Source organism: Oryx dammah, unplaced genomic scaffold (genome assembly GCF_014754425.2).
Source record: "Oryx dammah isolate SB20612 unplaced genomic scaffold, SCBI_Odam_1.1 HiC_scaffold_1, whole genome shotgun sequence".
Classification (NCBI taxonomy): domain Eukaryota; kingdom Metazoa; phylum Chordata; class Mammalia; order Artiodactyla; family Bovidae; genus Oryx; species Oryx dammah.
The window spans coordinates 98970208-98985268 of record NW_024070185.1 but is presented as its reverse complement, the minus strand read 5'-3'; the positions used below and the strand labels follow the sequence as shown (position 1 = coordinate 98985268).

At 42.2% G+C, this 15061-nt stretch overlaps 1 protein-coding gene across 6 annotated transcripts in view; it reads left to right on the top strand.

The window, feature by feature from the left end:
- The window catches only part of ECPAS (Ecm29 proteasome adaptor and scaffold), a 109473-nt gene that overhangs the window by 72412 nt on the left and 22000 nt on the right, over positions 1-15061 (top strand). For all 6 annotated transcript variants that reach the window (XM_040239230.1, XM_040239244.1, XM_040239260.1 and 3 more), the window contains 11 exons: positions 1505-1628; positions 3374-3519; positions 3947-4001; positions 4935-5049; positions 5609-5677; positions 6386-6503; positions 6790-6957; positions 11033-11112; positions 11798-11903; positions 12691-12738; positions 13836-13957. In XM_040239230.1, coding sequence (XP_040095164.1) covers positions 1505-1628; positions 3374-3519; positions 3947-4001; positions 4935-5049; positions 5609-5677; positions 6386-6503; positions 6790-6957; positions 11033-11112; positions 11798-11903; positions 12691-12738; positions 13836-13957 — 1151 coding nt within the window. The remainder of the gene's footprint in view (positions 1-1504; positions 1629-3373; positions 3520-3946; positions 4002-4934; positions 5050-5608; positions 5678-6385; positions 6504-6789; positions 6958-11032; positions 11113-11797; positions 11904-12690; positions 12739-13835; positions 13958-15061) is intronic.

Genomic DNA, 15061 nt, shown 5'->3' with positions numbered 1-15061 from the left:
CGTTTCTGACTCTTCGTGGCCCCGTGTGTGTGTGTGTGTGTGTGTGTGTGTGTGTCTGATGACTCTTCGCGGCCTTGAGGTGTGTGTGTGTCTGTCTGTGTGTTAGTCTCTCAGTCATTTCTGACTCTTTGTGGCCCCGAGAACTGTAGCCCACCAGGCTCCTCTGTCCATGGCAGGCAAAAATACTGAAGTGGGTTGCCATTCCCTTCTCCAGGGGATCTTCCTGACCCAGGGATTGAACCCAGGTCTCCTGCATTGCAGGCAGATTCTTTACCAGCTGAGCCACCAGAGACTGAGCTTGGATTAGCTAAACTGTCATCTGTCTCTGCAGTATCCCCATAGCCCTCATGTGAACCTCACCACACACCTCATCTCTCTGCTCTTCATTCTCTTCCTATTCTCTATCCTTAAGTCTCTTCCAGTTCCTAGCAAACACGAGAGAGAAATGCCAGAGACTGGCCCAATTCCGTATCAGTTGTGATTCACAGTTGTGAGATATGTCAGTTTCCAAATCTGATTTTAAAAATTTGGGTATATGTATACAATATGCATAGGTTTGATTTTTGAAATAATTTCTAATTTAAAGTGAAGTTGTATGAATAATTTAAAGGACTCCTCTATATCCTTCATCCAAATTCACCAAATTGTATTTTACCACATTTTCTTTTTGGTTCTTTGGGGTTTTTTCCTGAACCATTTGAGGTGGTGATTTAGTCACTGAGTTGTTGTGTCTGACTCTTGCAATCTCGTGGACTATAGCCCGCTAGGCTACTCTGTCCATGGGATTTTCCAGGCAAGAATACTGGAGTGGTTTGCCATTTTCTTCTCCAGTGGATCTTCCTGATCCAGGGATCTAACCCAAGTCCCCTGCACTGCAGGCAGATTCTTTATCTACTGAGCTACCAGGGAATCCCTAGCAACCATTTGAGAGGATCTTGCAGATATCATGTAATTTAAGTGTACAGAAAGGAGATGTCTGTCAGTGATAAAGGCCAATGTTATTGTACAGTTACTACCAATCAGGTGTCTACTAGTCGCCGTTTGTACGTTAACCGTGTTTAATCCCTATGGCCTGAACTGGGTGGGTGATGGTATTATTTATGCTCATGTTACAAATGATGTTGAGGCTCAGAGTTTAATGCTGTTAAACTTAACTGGTGAGAGACAGAATTTCCCTCGAGATGTGTATGGCTTCGCAGTCTGGGTCCTTCTTCCCAAGTGAATGATTCCAGTCTTCCAAAAATTAAAAATCCCTGCTTATTGGTTCGCTGCTTAGGTGAAAAGTGCAACGCGGACTTGGGAAAAGATCTTCAAGTCATTCTTGGGCGCTCTGTTCCCTCACCCTGCCCCACTGTCCAACCGTCCTGTTAGAGCGTTACAGGCAAAAGAGTGGGAACAAACAAAGCACAGTGAGAAACAAGACCAGTGAGCAGCCTTTTTATGGAAATGGATGATTTTGGGAAATGTTCCCTCTGACCCCTGGCTTTTGTCCCCTTCATTGCAGGCCAAGCAAATAGAACTTCAGTTCACCATCGGTGAAGCCATCACCAGTGCTGCGATAGGAACTGGTTCTGTGGCCGCCCGGGACGCCTGGCTGGTAACCGAGGAGGAGTACACGCCCCCCGCTGGTACCTTACAGTCAGCGAATCGGTTTATTCCCTCCATGTAACTTTCTTCTGTTCTTGCTACCACCTCTGAAGCCAGAGGAAAAATATATACATTCCATTTTGACTCTTTTTCCAGTAATTGTATATGTCTCCTGAGTTCGGCTCAGTCAAGAAAGATAGCTGGTTAAAGGAGACGGAGCGCAAAGTGAGCAAGAGCCGTTCCTTTAGTCCTCTGGCAAGGAAGCCAAGGAGTTAGCTGTCGATTCCCTTCAGACCTGTGCTCTGTCCGTGAGGATTCCTTGGGGTGTTTAGCCAGTGTCAGAGGTCAAGGCCTAGCAATCTCCCAAGTTTTGTGTGCCCCGATTCTTTTTTTTTTAATTTATTTTTTAATTGGATGAAAACTGCTTTATAATGTTGTGTTGGTTTCTGCCGTACAGCAATGCAAACCAGCCATAATTAGACAGACATCCCTCCCTCTGGAGCTTTACTGCCCTCCTGCGTCCTACCCCTGCATCAGTAATTTTATTTATTTATTCTTGGCTGTGCCAGGTCTTCGTAGCTGCGTGTGCGCTTTTCTCTAGTTGGTGGCAAGCAGGGGCTCTTCTCTAGTTGCAGTGTTGAGCTTCTCTTGTTGTGGAGCATGGGCTTTAGGGTACCTGGGCTTCAGGAGCCGGGGCATGTGGGCTCTAGAGCACAGGCCGATAAGGCGCCTGGGCTTAGTTGCTCCTTGACAAGTGGAATCTTCTCAGACCAGGCGGTCGAACCTGTGTCTCCTGCATTGGCAGGCAGATTGTTTACCACCGGGGAAGCCCACCCCTGATTCTTTATCACACAGTGCCAATCATGCTGCAGGTACGTCTCTCCACTAAGTTGCTCTGGCTTTCAGTGACCGTGTAGGTGAAGGAATGTGCACTTTCTGACTGCACGTTACAGGTAGAGTGACTTCACATCTCTTGTATGCTGTGAACATCCTCCAGGGCGCAGGATGGCTCTCTACAGCAAGGTGTCCTGCTGAGGCTAATCCTGCTGGCCTCAGTAGTGCCGAGGTTGGGGAACTCTGAAGGGACAAAAGGAGAACAGTGGTGTAGTAGCGGGAGGAGGAAAGCGAGGTTAATAGAGGTTGGTTTATGTGTTAGTTTTTAGATGGGAGATGGGAAAGATACAACAGAGAAAAATTGCTGACACCAGAGAAAATGGGGATAATGAAAATTAAGACAAAATTAACACAACATTGTAAATTAACTATACCCCAATAAAAATTTAAAAACAAAGAAAACCATTTATTTTAAAAACTTCATATGCAGTTAAGGTTCAAAAGGGAATATGAAGGCGGGGAAATAACTTTTCCCCCCTACAGTCACAATTTAAATGAATAAAATTACATTAATCATATGGATATTAAAAAAATTACAATAGTGTCCTAGAAAGAGAAGCTTTAGGTTCAGAGCAAAATGAAGAGGAAGGTGCAGAGGTATTCCACACCCTCCACAACTGCACATGCCTAACCTCCCCCATGTTGGTGATAATTTTTCATTCTAGGAAACTAAAGGTGTCTGAGTACATTTGAATGGTTATTTAGTTTATGCTAGGTTCTGAAGTGAATGATTATCAGTTCCTTCAGCAATTTATTTAAACACCTTATTTGTTTAGATATTAATATGTTGTAGGATTGTTCTGTTGAGTAAATGTTGACTAGAATTTAATATTTTTTTCGGAAGCTCTATTCAGTTATTTTAATTTGCTTATCATTCTTTGCTTTTCCCTAGGAGCCAAAGTTAATGATGTGGTCCCCTGGGTGCTGGATGTGATTTTAAATAAACACATCGTCAGTCCCAACCCACATGTGAGGCAAGCAGCGTGCATCTGGCTCCTTTCCCTTGTGAGGAAGCTAAGTACCCATAATGAAGTGAAGGTAGGCCATCTATAAATGTGATCCAGCTCTATTGCAGTCTATTTATGAAATATTTATAATAGGTGGTCGGAAGGGAAATGTATGGGGGCAAGGGCCATTAACCAGTAACAGATACTTTGGAATAAGCTACACATGAAGGAATGAAGGCTGATACCTGGTATATATGAACTGGAGGATGATTCTTAACTTGAAGGTGTAAAGTCAGAGGAAGTGATGAGGACGGGGAGGTTTGGACTGTGTGAATAGGCTGCTGTCAGTAGTATAGCCTTCAGGTAACTTGGCCACCTTCACAGATGAGAGTACAGCAGGGTTTGTGACTGCCTCAGGTTGTGAGACTTCACAGGTGCTGTGTATCCTGAGAGCAAGATTCTCAGTCTCCCAAGGGGGTTGAGTTTCAGTGTTCTGAATGTCTCTTTTCTTATTTCAGTCTCATCTTAAAGAAATCCAGAGTGCATTTGTTTCTGTTCTGTCAGAAAATGATGGTAAGTTATTGGCAAATATTTGATTTCCAAACTTCTTTAAACTTGTATCTTAAATTTTGAAAAACCTGGATTATGACCATAAGAGAAGGCTACAGGAAACTTGATTCTTATGCACTTACTCATTATGTGTGTTAATTGCTCCGTTGTGTCCAACTCTTTGCAACCCCATGTACTATAGCCTGCCAAGCTCCCCTGCTCATGGTGTTCTCCAGGCAAGAATACTGGAGTGGGTTGCCATGCCCTCCTCCAAGGTATTTTCCTGACCCAGGGATCAAACCCACATCCCTTGCGTCTCTTCTGTCTCCTGCATTGGCAGGCAGGTTCTTCACTATAGCGCCACCTGAGAAGCCCATTAATTTTATTCATTAATGAATCATTTATTCATTAGATCAGTTTTGCATTTGAAAGTGGAGCCAAGGCTATCTTTAACATGCGTAGCTTCTACTAAATAATAGCTTTCTTCTACTTAGGATTCATTTTTTCCCTTTGTGATTGAAGCTAGGAGAGGGTGCAAATATATGTGTTAGATATTTAAATAGTAGCTTTGTTTTATAAATTGTTTTAACATGTGATATAATATTGACCTTTCATTTAAAAATTACCCGTGGGTTCTCCTGAAATTGATTACCTCTCACGTGTGCACCTTGCATCCACTGACCGTTTGTCACTGTGCACTGCACACTGAGGCCCAGCAGGGTTGGCTCGATTTGTGAGTTGGATATTGTGTGAATGCAGTTCTCATTTACAGGGACTTGGCTGGTGTCCTGTCCACTCAGATGATTTAATACATTTTTTAGCAAAATAGGTTGACGGTGTTTTCATATCTTTGCTTTGATATCATTTTTGGTTAATGTTGCGGGTTTATTAGTTTTTTTCACTTGATGGCTAGAGAACAAATTTTTCTTAATATTGTTTTGTCTGACTTTTGTGTAGAACTGAGCCAGGATGTTGCCTCAAAAGGCCTTGGGTTGGTGTATGAATTGGGCAATGAACAAGATCAGCAAGAATTGGTTTCTACTCTTGTAGAAACACTGATGACTGGCAAAAGGTACGGTGAACTTGAAAACTTCAGGTTTGAACATGCAGGGCAAGTTTTGTACATACCAAGAATATGCAGTGAAAGGAGAGTTCAGCTTTTGATTTTCCTGTTTATTAAGCCTTTTCTAAATTGCAAGTCATCAACTGCTGTGCTGTGGACAGCAGTTTAATTATCCAGTGGATACTGTTTAGAAAGTAAACTAAATTACTGTTCACAAACATGCCAATAACTCAGGCTTTGAAAACTGAATGATCTCGGGACAGGTAAAGCATTGGATTACAGAAGTACCATAATTATGATTGGCTAAACGGAAATGAAGACAGGAGAGAGGGCTCGCATGTCCTTCACAGTCTCATCTGTGAAGAGAATCGATTTGTTCTTCCTGGACTTTATTTTACAGAATTCTCAGGCTAATGGGAAGGGCGAGTTGGCTTTTACATCTTGTTCACTGTAGATACTTAATAGGGAATTTGATTTTATCAGTTTACAGCTGAAATGTTTACATTAGTTGAATGGCAGTATGAAAATTTTGAGGCTCATGTAAATTCTTGCTATTGTTTTTGTTTAGAGCTAAACATGAAGTTTCCGGAGAGACAGTGGTGTTTCAGGGAGGAAGCCTTGGCAAAACCCCCGACGGGTAAGTGTGCCAAATCCATCCATCATTGGAGACGCCTTCCGTCCAGTGGAGAGGACACTCACCAAGTTGATTTCCAGCCTCGTGGGAAGTGTTGTGTGTTAGCAGAAGACCCTTCAGAGAAAAAGCATAGGTTTTTAGATTCAGTTTCCTGGAAACCAGACTGAGATGGAACTCTATGTGCTGGAATTTGATTGAAGGGGACCTTGGGGTTCTCACCTGGGGAGTGAGGGGGCAGGACACAGCCAGGAGCCAAGAAGGAGCTGAACTGCTGCCCACATTTACGAGGTCCTGACCCATCAAGGAGCCCGGGACTGGACTGGGAGGGCGATTCAAAAAAGTTCTTATCACTCTAGCTTAGAAAAGACCTAGGGAAGACAGAAGTTGTCTTCAGACGGCTCTGTCAGGATCCACAGACTTTGGTGCACAGTGTACAGAAGGATTATCACTGCCAGAGGTGACGAGGGCTCCACCCACACGGGCGTCGTACGTGCCTCAGGTCATTCACCAGCTGCTGCTGAGAACTGAATTTGGCAACTTCTTATTTTCTCTTCACCCTGGTTCTCTGCCTCTGTGGTAAAGAGATAACTCAATATTGGAAATTTAGTGAAAATAATTTGAAAATGTCCTAGTGATATTGGTAGTGTAATTTTTGTTAGACTGGAGGTAGAGAAATACATTACTGCGTACTTTTTGGTTCTTGTTTTCCAGCCAGGGCCTCTCTACTTACAAGGAGCTCTGTTCTCTGGCAAGTGATCTTAGCCAGCCGGATCTGGTGTATAAATTCATGAATCTAGCCAACCATCATGCAATGTGGAACTCTAGGAAGGTAAGTGGCTGTTGCTGGACAGTTTGTTTTCTTTTTGTTCCCTTCAAATCAAACCTGCCTCACTGGCAGACAGTGACAGTTGATAACGCAGTGTGTTTTGTACAAGTCTGTGGTGAGAGAGCTCTATCCCACCCCAGAGCTGGTATAGTATTGATAGTGGACACTCAGTAAATCAGGCTGTCTTCAGGGACAAGTCTAGGAGGGAAAATTTTGTGGTATTTAATGTGTTCATATTTTATTGCAGTTGGTGTGTCTGAGCTACTTCATCTTGCTACTGTGTTTCTAGGGTGCTGCTTTTGGTTTTAATGTAATTGCTACCAGAGCTGGAGAACAGCTGGCTCCTTTCCTGCCTCAGCTAGTTCCGCGTCTTTATCGTTACCAGTTTGATCCCAACCTTGGCATTCGACAGGCCATGACAAGCATTTGGAATGCACTGGTCACTGACAAGTCAATGGCAAGTATCTGTGAACCCTGGTCCCAGGTTACAGGTGGGGTGCCAACCCAGGCTTACCTTCTTTTCTCCTCTGATACCTGTTTGTTTAAACAAATAGACTTTATTTCATCTTTTTGCTTTCTTCCTCCTTCAGGGTACCAAAGATGCTCAATATACTGAAACCTCACAGATGGAAGTAGTGAAATGTCTAGTGAGTGGATGGTTAAGGAGATGGCAGTATATCCCCACCAGTGGAAAACTGTGTCGATAGCACTGATGCAGTGGAGAATAGGAGGTAGATGAGGAGGCAGGCAGTTACCGTGTTTGGCTGCTTCTCATATTCTCTCACACTGTTAGGTACTAGGATGTCTCAGGCGGAGAAGGCAATGGCATCCCACTCCAGTACTCTTGCCTGGAAAATCCCATGGATGGAGGAGCCTGGTAGGCTGCAGTCCATGGGGTTTCGAAGTCGGACACGACTGAGCAACTTCACTTTCACCTTTTACTTTCATGCATTGGAGAAGGAAATGGCAACCCACTCCAGTGTTCTTGCCTGGAGAGTCCCAGGGACGGGGGAGCCTGGTGGGCTGCCGTTTATGGGGTCGCACAGAGTCGGACACGACTGATGCGACTTAGCAGCAGCAGCAGCAGGATGTCTCAGGACTTGCCTCTGAGTACCTTTTTCTCTCTCCACTTTCTCCTTTGAGATGAACTCTCAGTTCCAGGGCTTGGAAATGTCACCTTGATTGTGATGGTTCCCAGTCTTATTCTTCTGACCCAGGCATGACTTGTGTTCCTGACTTGTATTGATATATCTCACTGCCTGCTTGACATTGTCACTTGGATGTCATTTGAAGATATGTTAGACATAACACGTTCAGAACAGGACTGAAGAGAAACAGCCTTCCCTTGGGACTTAACCACTGGTTAAGACACTGTGCTTCCCCACACTGCAGGGGATGCGGGCTTGATCCCTGTTTTGGGAACGAAGATCCCACGTGCCACGTAGCCAAAAACAAACGCCACTGCAGCCTTCCTGCTCTCTTCTACGTTCATCCATTTCCCCAAGCTGCAAAACTGGGCGGCATCTTGGTGGCTGTCTGTCTCATCCCACCCTCAGTTGAATCTAGTAGCAAATTCTGTTGATTCTTCTTCCAAGGTATTTCTTTCTTTCCTTTCTTTCTTTCTTTTTTTTTTTTTGACTGCACAGTGTGGTTTGCAGGCTCTTAGCTCCCCGACTGGGAATCGAACCTGAGCCCGTGGCAGTGAAAGCACTGAGTCTTAACCACTGGACTGCCGTGGAATTCCCTGCAAAATATTTCTTGAATCTACTCTCTTTTTTCCCTAATTCTTCCCTAATGAATACATTGTCATCTTTCTTTTTCTATTTGCCCTCCTTCATTGACTTACCAGCAGTAAAAGTGATTTTTAAAAATGCAAGTTGGATTGTGTTTTGGGTTGAAATCCTTCGGTGGCTTCCTAGATCACTTTATTTTTTATTGATTTATCTTTTCAAGCAGATAATATTTTTATCCAAGGATGGGAGTAGGTCAGGGAGCGTTCCATGGTGAAAAACATGAAAATATCCTGGGCTGAATAATATAGTTTCCTTCTGTTATTGATTATTAATGCATTATTATTTATTATTATTCCATTATGATCAGACACGTTTTGTATGGTTTCAGTCCTTTTAAATGTTTTGAAGCACTTCATGACCTTGCAAATAGTGACCCTGGAGAATGTTCCATGTGTACTTTAGAAGAATTTGCATTCTGCTATTATTGAAAAGAAAATGTTTTGTAAATGTCTGTTGGATCTAGGTAGTTTATCTTGGTGTTGATCTCCTGTCTAGTTATTCTTTTTTTCAGTTTTGTATTTCTTAAAAAATTTTTTAAAATCTATTTCAGTTGGAGGGTAATTAGTTTACAAGATTGTATTGGTTTCTCCTGTCAGCAACATAGATCCCCTTCCACTTGAAACTTCCTCCTACCTCCCATCCCGTCCCACATCTCTAGGTTGTCACGGAGCACCGAGTTGAGCTCCCTGCGTCATACAGCAAATCCTAGTTCAGTTAAATAAACCCATGACCCTTACTGTGTCTTTCCATCCCTAAGCACAATGTGGCCCGTTCCTCTCTCTCCGGTCTGGTGCTAGAAGGCACTGGAGGGTTTCCCTCTGAGGGTTCGACGAGTTCTGTTTGCTCTAGGAGAGTACTTGGTACAGGTGAGTCAGCCGAGATCTTGTAGGCTGAGTTCAGAGCCCAGGCCAAGGCTCTTGAGATGTGAGTGTCATCTCTGTGCATGGAAGGTAAAGCCACAGGTGTGGATGGGATCACTGTGGAGGCTGTCTAGAGACATGGGCTCAGAAAGGCATCGGTTTCTTTCATCTTAGATGAATTATTCCCTTCCTCTCTTGGTTTTCTTGCATATCAGTGAGGATAACAAAACCTCTCACCTATGAGAGTAAAAGTGGAAAAGCCATACGTTTTGAAGTTCTGTTATTGTTGTTTAGTTGCTAAGTCTTGTCCGACTCTGCGACCCCACAGACTGCAGCATGCCAGGCTCCTCTCTCCTCTACTATCTTCCAGAGTTTGCTCCGATTTGTGTCCGTTGAGTCGGTGATGCTATCTAACCATCTCATCCTCTGCTGCCTCCTTCTCTTTCTTCCTTCCCCGCATCAGGGTCTTTTTCAATGAATTAGCTCTTCATATCAGGTGGCCAAAGTATTGGAGCTTCAGCTTCAGCACCAGTCATTCCAATGAATGTTCAGGGTTGATATCCTTTAGGATTGACTGGTTTGGTCTCCTTGCTCTCCAAGGGACTCTCAAGAATCTTCTCCAGCAGCACAATTTGAAAGCATCAATTCTTGGGTGGTTTGCCTTCTATATGGTCCAACTCTCACACTGTATATGACTACTGGAAAAACCATAGCTTTGACTATACTGACTGATGTTTGCAAAGTGGTATCTCTGCTTTTTAGTATGCTGTCTAGATTTGTCATAGCTTTCCTTCCAAGGAGCAAGTGTCTTTTAATTTCATGGCTGCGGTCACCATCCACAGTGACTTTGGAGCTCAAGGAAATAAAATCTGTCATTGCTTCTGCTTTTTCCCTCTTCTTTTTTGCCATGAAGTGAGGGGACTGGTTGCCATGATCTAAGTTTTTTGAATGTTGAGTTTCAAGCCAGCTTCTTCACTCACCTCTTTTACCTTCATCAAGAGGCTCTTTAGTTCCTCTTCACTTTCTGCCGTTAGGGTGGTATCATCTGCATATCCGAGGTTATTGATATTTCTCCCAGCAGTCTTGATTCCAGCTCGTGATTCATCCAGCCTAGCACTTCACATGATGTACTCTGCATAGAAGTTAAATAAGCAGGGTGACGATATACAGCCTTGTCGTATTCCATTCCCAGTTTTGAATCAGTCAGTCACAGTGAATCTGCTATCAGTGTGGTGTTGTTATCAAATGAAGAAGTGTATAGCAAAACTAAAAGGTTACATTCATCTTCATTCTGAACAGTCAGATCCTTCTTCATGTGCCAGACACTGTGCCAAGGTACCAGGGAGGCAAACACAAGTGAGATGCTGTGCCTGCCCTTGAGGTCTCAGTGTGAAGGGGCAGGACCATTACTGTGCTGTCTGATATGATGCACTTAAGCAGGTGCCATGGGCATATATGGGGCAGGATTGATGATTCTTGTCTGTCAAGGTGATGCCTGATTTGAATCTTGGAGAAATAGAAGTTAGCCAGGCAAGTAGGTGATAGAAGAGCTCGAGGTAATATGTGCCAGGAAGTGCAGGTGAACGAAGGTGAGATAGGACATGAGACCGTGGGAGCCAGAGAGCCGCAGGAGGTCTTCATATCCATACTTGGGTGGTTGGACTTTATTATTACACACTGAGAAAAATTAGAGATCGTGCTTGCATATTAAGATGATCGGTTGGGCAGCTTTTAGCAGCCAAAGTGGGGAGAGAGTTGTGGACTGAAAGGCCTAGAGGGACACTTAGGCTGTTACATATAGAAACACAGTGTGGTAAGGTGCACCATTTGATTATTGCTGGATTTTGCATTTTCAATTTTATCCTTTTACTCTCATTAGGTGGATAAGTATTTGAAGGAAATTCTTCAAGATTTGGTTAAGAATCTAACCAGCAATATGTGGCGAGTTCGAGAATCCAGGTATCATTTTTGGAAATATAACTAGTCAAACCTGCATTTTTTTCCCCTTCAAATTTCCAAGTTTTATACCTTGTGCAAAAAGAATGAGTTAAAACCACTAAAAAGCATATTTCTGGTTGGGTTAGATCATTAATAACATTTAAGCTATAGCCAGTGGTTTTCCTAAGTTGTCTTAGTTTTTCTAAGTATGATTTATGGGGTTGGTCAAAGTGTGTTCAGATTTTTCCATGCCACCGTACTGAAAAACCTGAATGAACTTTTTGGCCAGCCTGATTAAAATAGAAGATCACTTGTTAAATTAGACATCAGGGTGCATTTATATAGTCTCATAACTGTAGGGTAGCATTCATTTATACATAAAGAATTTAGGTCTACTCGGTGTCTGCTACGTGCTTGGTAGTGTGTGCTAGGCTCTGGAAGTATATTGCCAAGTGAACAGTGATGATGTGTCATCTGAAAGAGGTTATATGATAGTTGGGGGACACAGACATTTGATGGTTGTAAGCGCCATATGCCTGTGGTATATCTCAGGCTTCAAGGAGAGAGTACTCGTACCTATCTTGGAGTAAAGGGGTTAAGACTACAGGTATAGGCAGAAACCGTATTCTTGTATGATATGAATATTTTGTAGTAAAAGACTGAGCTTTTTTGATCATATATTTGAAACCAGATTGTTTATTTTCAGCTGCTTAGCTCTGAATGATTTATTAAGAGGAAGACCCCTAGATGACATCATTGATAAACTTCCAGAAATTTGGGAAACCCTCTTTAGAGTACAAGATGATATAAAGGTACTGTATAAATAACCTTGCATTTATTTGTAGACTAGCATAAATTGGAATTGTAAAGATATGTATGTTACATATTTCAAAATTCAGTATCCAGACAGTTTCTTAGAAGACCAGAATTTTCCGAATTTTCCTCCAAAGTTTCCTCCAAAGTCTTGATCTGTCCGTGAAGTGGTAAGGTTAGGTATCTTTAGGTCTAAATTTAATTACCTTTTTTTTAAAAATAAAGGGTAGCTGTTGCTTGATTTTCTTTCAGTAGAGATCTTGCGATGCTATTGATGAAAGACAAATAATAGTTTAGAAATAATCCAATATAACTCTACTTTGATCAATTTCATAACTTGGATCAGTCATTCCCAAATAATGTGTCCAGTTTTTCTCTGAATTTTGCCTTGGCAATCTAAAGTTTAGATTTTTCAATCTTATAATCAAAATTAGATGCTTCTTTTTTTTTTCTTTATTCATCAGAGATTTTTTAGGTCTTTGAGAATCTTCACATATGTCTTTACACAGGCTTTTATAATCAGTTTAGTTTCTAAGCTGTTATACTTAATATCCATATTTTTGTGTGGTCAAAATAGGTTGTATCTAATTTAAAAATAATAGTCCATCGTGGTAATACGCTCCTTGATGGGCACAGAGCCTAGTGAAAGACTGTTTTTACTGGTTAATGAAAGTAGGGTTTTTCATCAGTTTGTATAGATTTGGAGGCAGTTTAAATGCACGTTTGGGAGTAGAGGAGATGGAAACTCTGACTTGTATGATATCAGACTTCTCTTTTTTTTTTTAGGAATCCGTACGAAAAGCAGCAGAACTAGCTCTGAAAACTCTGAGCAAGGTGAAAACTCTTAATTCTTTTACTGGGGATGAAGTGGGGCAGGATTCTATGTGACAGTGAAAATAATAACAATTTTTTGTCATATAAAGTGACATTTAGTTGCATTGTAATTGACTTCATGTTACAACCTACTGTTCTTAACGATGAATGGAAAAGTGAAAGAAAGTGAAAGTCCCTCAGTCGTGTCCCAGCTCTTTGTGAACCCATGGGCTGTAGTCCATGGAATTCTCCAGGCCAGAATACTGGAGTGGGTAGCCTTTCCCTTCTCCAGGGGATCTTCCCAACCCAAGGATCGAACCCAGGTCTCCTCCCTTGCAGGCAGATTCTTCACCAGCTGAGCCACGAGGGAAGCCTAGTGAATGGGAAACAGGGTGCCGATGACATTAGAATACGAGTATTTTTAACACAGTTTATCTCTGGGCTCTTTAAATGGTCAGCTCCTCTGGGCCTTTATATAAGATATGAGTTTCTCCTGACTCTGAAGTATGCATTACGTTTAGATCAAGCATCTGTTCTCTTCATTATTGCTGTGTTTATGTGTTAACCTGCCTTTCATAGTTACGAGGTTGGCAGCCTTTTTGAAACTAGTTTCCCATTTGTATTTTGTTTTGTGGTGTATCAGGGTCTTCTAATGTGTTCTAGCTGTATACGCCTTACTGTAAGTCACATGATTAGTATGTAGTAAAACTGGGTTTTAAACCCAGGTGTTTCTTCTTCCACATTTGTGTTCTTGACCTCTGTGCTATGCTGCCACCCAAAGGTATTGGTGATCATCAGTCATGGTGACAATACCTTAAGCCTCTTCAGAGTGCTTTCTTAAATGGTTTCTCATTTCATCTTCAGCTGTTGCCTGTTTGACAGATTAGAAGACCAAAGCTTAGAAAGTAAAATGTGTTACCAGAATTTCTGTTTAATTATCGGCAGCCCTGGGACTCAACCCCAGATCACGAGGTCTTCTTTTTCTCTCTGGAATGGTAGAAAGTGTCGCCTCACTTGCTCTCTTCTGTGGCTGTAGGAAGTAGGGAGTGTTTTGTCAGATGAACGCTTTATCAGATGAGGGGTCAGGTTCACTAATTTCTATGCTCTTTGTCTGTGAGGTCTGTGTGAAAATGTGTGACCCTGCCAAAGGAGCAGCTGGCCAGAGAACCATTGCTGTCCTTCTGCCCTGCCTTCTGGACAAAGGAATGATGAGTCCTGTGACAGAAGTTCGAGCCCTCAGGTTTGAATCAGCTGATGAAATGAATATACTGGATTTACTTAGTTCTTAGCCATCCAGTAGAAATTGGATTTCTTCAAAGGTTAAGATTCTGGGACATATGGAGAAGGGAGTTGAGGAGAATCCATTGGGGTGACCCAGGAGCGTGTGTGAGAAGTGGCGAGTTGGAACATTTTTGCAGAGACATTCTCTTGGGAACCTTGCTTCCGCGCAGCGTTCTGCCCCCCTGCCTCAGCCGGGAGTGCAGGGCGGTCTTTTCTCGTCACTGGCCTCTGCTCCAGCAGGCACATCTTGTTATGCCTCTGTTAAGCAAGGTCTTGGGAGGCTTGCTTGTTGATTATATTACTTAGTAACATTTCACTGATTATTAGATTTAAAATAAGCTGTTTACTACCTGTGAAATATTCAAGAAACATGTATTTAGATCTATATGGCTCTTCTAAGTTAAAGTCAGTAGTGAAAGATTCTAGTTTCGTTTTTTTTTAAAACTAGAATACTATCTAGAAACTTCATGAATTCCATTTTTATTTCACTCTTTATATTAGATCAAATTAATAGTATCAACACTGTTTTGTGGTAATCAAGTAGTTGGTTTGGGAAAGTTCTTTTTAGAAGGATTCAGCTAACAAATGCAGAGGAATGATAAGATTAGGATACCACCATTTTGCTGTCATCAGTAAGATGACCCAGGAAATGATTGTAAGTGGCTCTAAGTCCACTGGTGAAAGGCTGATGGGGAGTTACAGTGGATGGTTGGTTCGTGCTGACCAAACTTGAACCCTCTGATCACTCTTTAAGAACACAGAAAAAGATAAGCATGCTAATGTGATGGGATACGACCTGACAGACCATCTATGAAAGATTCTTACTTTTAAAAAAATTTGAACTAAACTTGATTTAGCCTGCAGATCTGTATAAGCTACAAAGGAACATGTTAAGTGATACCATCAGAATACGATCAGTGAGGACAAATAAGTTATAAGAAAAAAAGAGGAAGGAGGGCCCTGTGAAAAAAGATTCAGGAAGTGCAGTAAATTGCAATGTGTGGATGGACTCTGGATTCAATTCTGTCAAACTAGCTCTTAAGGACATTTGTGAAACCATCAG